The sequence below is a fragment of the Corvus moneduloides genome, chromosome 5, assembly GCF_009650955.1.
Source record: "Corvus moneduloides isolate bCorMon1 chromosome 5, bCorMon1.pri, whole genome shotgun sequence".
NCBI lineage: Eukaryota > Metazoa > Chordata > Aves > Passeriformes > Corvidae > Corvus > Corvus moneduloides.
The window spans coordinates 40486659-40491841 of record NC_045480.1 but is presented as its reverse complement, the minus strand read 5'-3'; the positions used below and the strand labels follow the sequence as shown (position 1 = coordinate 40491841).

At 38.3% G+C, this 5183-nt stretch overlaps 1 protein-coding gene across 6 annotated transcripts in view; it reads right to left on the bottom strand.

Annotated features, from left to right (window-relative positions):
• The window catches only part of MARCHF1 (membrane associated ring-CH-type finger 1), a 230599-nt gene that overhangs the window by 3436 nt on the left and 221980 nt on the right, over window positions 1-5183 (bottom strand). For all 6 annotated transcript variants that reach the window (XM_032108627.1, XM_032108626.1, XM_032108623.1 and 3 more), the window contains one exon: window positions 2275-2422. In XM_032108627.1, coding sequence (XP_031964518.1) covers window positions 2275-2422 — 148 coding nt within the window. The remainder of the gene's footprint in view (window positions 1-2274; window positions 2423-5183) is intronic.

Below are 5183 nucleotides of genomic sequence, written 5' to 3'. Positions count from 1 at the left end.
CTTTGAAATAGAAAGTTTGTGTTATATATTGAATATCAAACACTGTTTCAGTAACATATACTGAAAAGAAGCCACTTGCTAAGAATGACCGGGTATGTACATACTGTTGGGGCATGTACACACTTTCTGTGGCTCTAGAAAATAGACAGGGTTTCCTATTCCATAGGTCGGCCAAGAAACTGCCTATGGAATAGGAAACTGCTTCTCACTTTTAACTGATTTTACCCCCATTTGGTCAAACAAGAAGCTCAATGCCACTCTCAGAAGCTTTCCTTCAGGGTTTCTTCCACCTGTTAACATTAAAGATAGGCTGCTGCTGCTTCCGTGGTAATACAGGAAGCATCTTCTTTTAATTAACTGGTATAGGACAGAGAGTTTTGTGTCTTTCATATTTTCCAGGATTGCCAAATTTTCAGACTTGAGCTTTCCTAGGACAGAAAGCTCAGCTGAACCTAGACCTGTTTCTTAAAGCAGAATAAATTTATGTGAACCTTGATTCTCTACCACTGGTGCCATATAGATTCTAGAATATTTTAAATATATTTTAAACTGGCTTTTCTATAAACCAGTATAAGGTTTAGCAATTAAAGGGTTTGCATCAAATATTTCGCTAAAGAGAAAAAAAACCCTCAACCCTTTAAATAATTTGAGATACCCATTTAAAAATGGGATTTTTAAACTCAGAATATTAACAAACAGTACTAGTATTATTGAGGGCTTTCAATTTTTCTCCTTCTCAAAATATGTTTTAAAAGTGTTTTTTCTGCAGTGCTTACTGTCTTTGTCTTGGCAATTCCCATTTAAAGGGAGAAAATGGAGAAGAAAATAAACTACATATATGTCCTTCTTACTCCCCCCAAATACACACTCACTTTTGTAAAAGTACTCTCCCCTGCAACAAGCAAATTTTGGGGCAAAAGCATCCTCTGCACAAACACTTACTTCTGCATGTTCTAAGTAGCTTCAGGGCATCTGTCCATTTTTTAGTGTAAAGAATCAGCTGTTACATTTGGCAAATACTGAATGCTATACAAATCATAAATACTTTTTGAGCCTACCAGGAATAATTAACATGATTCTTTTGCATTGTGTGTAACAACAAAAATGCCTGTTAGCTGCTTTGTTATGTAAATTCAGCTAATCTACAGAAATAGCTTCCTACTTGTAATGAGTAGGGTGATGTAGTTGTATTCATAAATAGAAGTTCAAAGCCATTCCTAGTCCTGTCCTGTGGGCCAGGTTTTTTGAGATAAAAAACAAGGTTACCCATTTTGAAAGAATGCAAAACAAGACTTTGTAGTGTGTATTCATCTGTGACTTACTGAGGCTTGTTGCTTATTTTCCTCTCTGAGGCAAGAAAGGCAAGCATCAGGAGCATCATCAAATATTTATCTAACTAGCAAGGAACAAAGCTCCACCTGTTTTGTTTTCCATGTTAACTTCAGAATATAACAGGAAGTTAGAGACCTTTGTTCCTCTAGGGTGCTTAAATTCAGTTCAGATCAAAATTCAAAAGCTTTTTATCATCATGATTGCATTTAAGACTAAAGACCAAATAAACTTAGATTTGAAATGGAAAACAGTAGTTCAATTTCAGATGCATTTTCCACATATGCTAAGTGTGGCTCCTACTTACGTTAAGCATGCATTTTGTTACACATGTCCAGTTGGATTTCCAGTATCTCCACAGATGGAGACTCCATCACTTCTCTGTTCCAGTGCTTAACCAATAAATACAGCTGGAACATGGACGTTCACAGTGAAATTCTGTTTGAAAGGACACAGGAATGGCTTTCCATGCTACTCAAGTCCCACATGAAGGACTAACACAACTGGAAAACTGTCTCTTGGAAGTTCATATTAGGAAGCTTGTTAATGAAGCAGCTCTCCTGTACTTTACTTCCTATCTTCCTATCAAGGTTCAAGTGAGTAATATGAATAAATTGCTATTTTAAGGACCTGAACTTGCACTGAGCTGTTTGAATTTGACTCATCTTTTTGCCTGAGCTTTAGAATTACCCAGATAATGGGAGATAACCCAGGAAGAACTGCCGGGCTAGTTAAGCTGTTGTAATGATTACAAGAAGTAGAGTTCTCTCTGCAGGGGCATAAGATAAGATTTTCATACTGACGCATTCAGAACTTCTGCATTAAAGTCTTTGGTGTAGCCATGTGAGCTGTTATTTAAGAACAGAATGGGACTGGTTATAGAGCTGCTTTTCAAAGCCAGCCATTGCATTATCAACAGCACCAAAGAAGGTAAAAGATACTTACCATTATCATTGCCTTGTTTAATTTCTTCAGCGGTTCTATCAATTAAAACATACAATGACCAAACAACACAGGTAATTGCAATTACATGGAATGTGACTGAACACACGATTTTTCTCCTCTCACTTGTTGTCATCTGTAGTTTCTCCCACTGAAATTAAAAAAAAAAAAATTAAAAAAAATCTGACTTACAAAATTTTACATTAAACTGATTAGGCCATTGTGGCTCTTTCTACCAAAAACACAAGCAGCAATAAAATTAATAAATCCTTTTGTTTTGGTTATACACATTACAGGAGTATGTGCATTGTCCCTGTAAAGTTCACCATGATCTCATTTTCAGAGATTCAGAGGAATGAAGAGCTCTGTTCTGTTTGTGTCTGCTTGTGAATGATATCTTAAGTAATTTCATTACAGTACAGCCAAAACATGTTAATAGACAGGTAAAAAGATGAATATTTACTTTAAATTTGCGTTTCTGGTGGTGAGAGAAGAAAAAGCCCAAACATTAGTTTGTAATATGTATTAAAATGAGGGGAATGCAGTTATGTAACAGTCTTCCCATAAAATAAAAGCACAGGAAATGCAACTGCATTGAGGAGTAAATTCAATAAACTTGAAAAGATGATTACATGGAAATGATCATATATGATAGCAGCCAAATAGCCTCAGTAATGCAAGGAGGATATTCCAGGCACTTGTTTGTGAATTATAGTGCTAAATCCTGGCTTAAGTTACGGCTATTTTAAGATGAAATACACTATTCTCTGCAATTGAAGAATGCAGCCCCTGAAGCGATTTTTTTTAATCTCACTTGTGACACGGTTTTTTCCCCAACACTTCTTTGAAACAAAACCTTTCTCTCCTAAAACGTTTGCCTTTGAAAACAGATGAAAGAATAGGACACTTAAAAGCAAAATGCCTCAATTCCGATGGATAATCTTGGAGTCAGTCACTGGCATCTGAGGAAGGAAAGCAGTGCAAAGCACGAGACGCGAGTGCCACCTCCCTGTGGCCCTGCAAACACCGACTGAGCCGCACTCAGCTCATTGCCACAGCACTGCTGCCACCTGCTACAGCTGGGACAGCAACCCCAGCCACTGCAGAGCACTGCTGTGCTGTACATTTACTGCCAAGCTGTGAGTTTGGCTTGGTTTTCCTTGTTTAGGTTTCTGGATTGTTTTGGTTTTGTTACCTGTTTTCATCATTTGGTATTTTTTTAAAATTTTTTTCTGGGGAATAACAAATTTCTCTAAATTCCTTAGGCTAGGGCTGGAGATGCCATCCAAGCTAAATGTTTAGCCTTCAACCTGAACCAACATGGCCATTCTACTCTGAACACTCTTTGCTGTCACGCTACGTTTTGAAGGCGCACAACTGCAGAAAAACGTGAGGAGGGTCAGTGCCACATCACCAAGAGGAAGAACTCTCAGAAATACTTCTTCCTGCTTGTAGAGCAGGACATACCAGGCCAAACAAATTACAGTCTTTAATGGCAGTTAAAGACATGTTTCAGAGCTGTTGCCTCAAAACACAATCTCTAGAACATCTTCTAGCCCTTGACAAAATTCTCTGAATCACAGAATATTTTGGGTTGGAAGGGACCTTAAGGGTCATCCAGTCCAACTCCTCTGCAATGAGCAGGCACATCTTCAATTAGAACAGCTTAGAGCCCTGTCCAACCTGACCTTAATGTTTCCCAGGATGGGACACCTACCACTTCCCTGGGCAACCTGTTCCACTGTTTCACCACTCATCATAAAAAAGTTCTTCTAAATGTAGTCTAGATCTACCCTTTTTTTGGTTTGTTTTGTTTAAAATCATTAACCCTTGTCCTACTGTAACAAGCCCTGCTAAAAAGTTTGCTCCACCTTTCTTACAGGCCCCATTTAAGTACTGGAAGGCTGCAATAAGGTCTTGAAGCCACCTTCTCTCCAGGCTGAACAACCCCTAACTGTCCCAGCTTTTCCTCACAGGAGAGGTGCTCCAGCCCTCTGATCATTTTTTGTGGTCTCTTCTGGACTCACTCCAACATGTGCTGTGTGGGTACCCCAGAGCTGGATGCAGCAATCCTAGTGGGGTCTCTTGAGAATCACTTCCCCTGACCTGCTGATCATGCTTCATGAACACAAAGCAAAAATAACTGTTTAGAAAGATGAAAGTATTTCCTGAGTGATATACAAAGAGTCAGAGCCATCAGTTTATTTATTAGCTGAGACCTCATTGCAGTTTCTGATACATCTACTTAGGAGTGAAAACTGAGCTTGCTGGCTTTTTGTATGGCAGTCTGGAAAAATGGGAGATTTGAAAAAAGTATTAGATTTTTTTTTAAGTAATAAAACTCCAAAACTTTATATTCATTGTAGTCCATGTACATAATATTCAGTGGTCAGACCAGACAGTATGTGGCATTATCACAGTCTTACATCTTTACAGTCACCAGGTAACACAGTCTTTCACCTGGAGACTTTCATCCTTTTTCCAGAGAAAATTCAATTCAAGTCTTGTAACAGACTGTCTTTCCAAAGAAAGAAACCTTGTCTTTGCCCAGATGGAAGAAAGGGTTTTACCCTAGCTCTTCACTCACCTGTGGATGCTTTTTGAGAGATCAACATAGAACATGAAGAAGAGTGATTTGTTCTTAAAAAAAGAGTTTGTCTGTCATCTCAACTTTGATGCTACACCGTTTGGTCTCTTGGAGAGAAGACTCTGTGCAAAATTGTCATTGTCATGTACATGTGCAATCTCATTATAGCTATTTTACTCTCTAACATACTCAAAAGCCTTAGTGTTGATCTGAATGCCCAGTCAAAGATGAATGCTGGTCCCATTAGTCTAAAGGTAAACATTTTGTAGGTGGAAAAAAACCCAGACAAAATCAACCAACCAGCAGGCAGGATAGGTAAATAAAG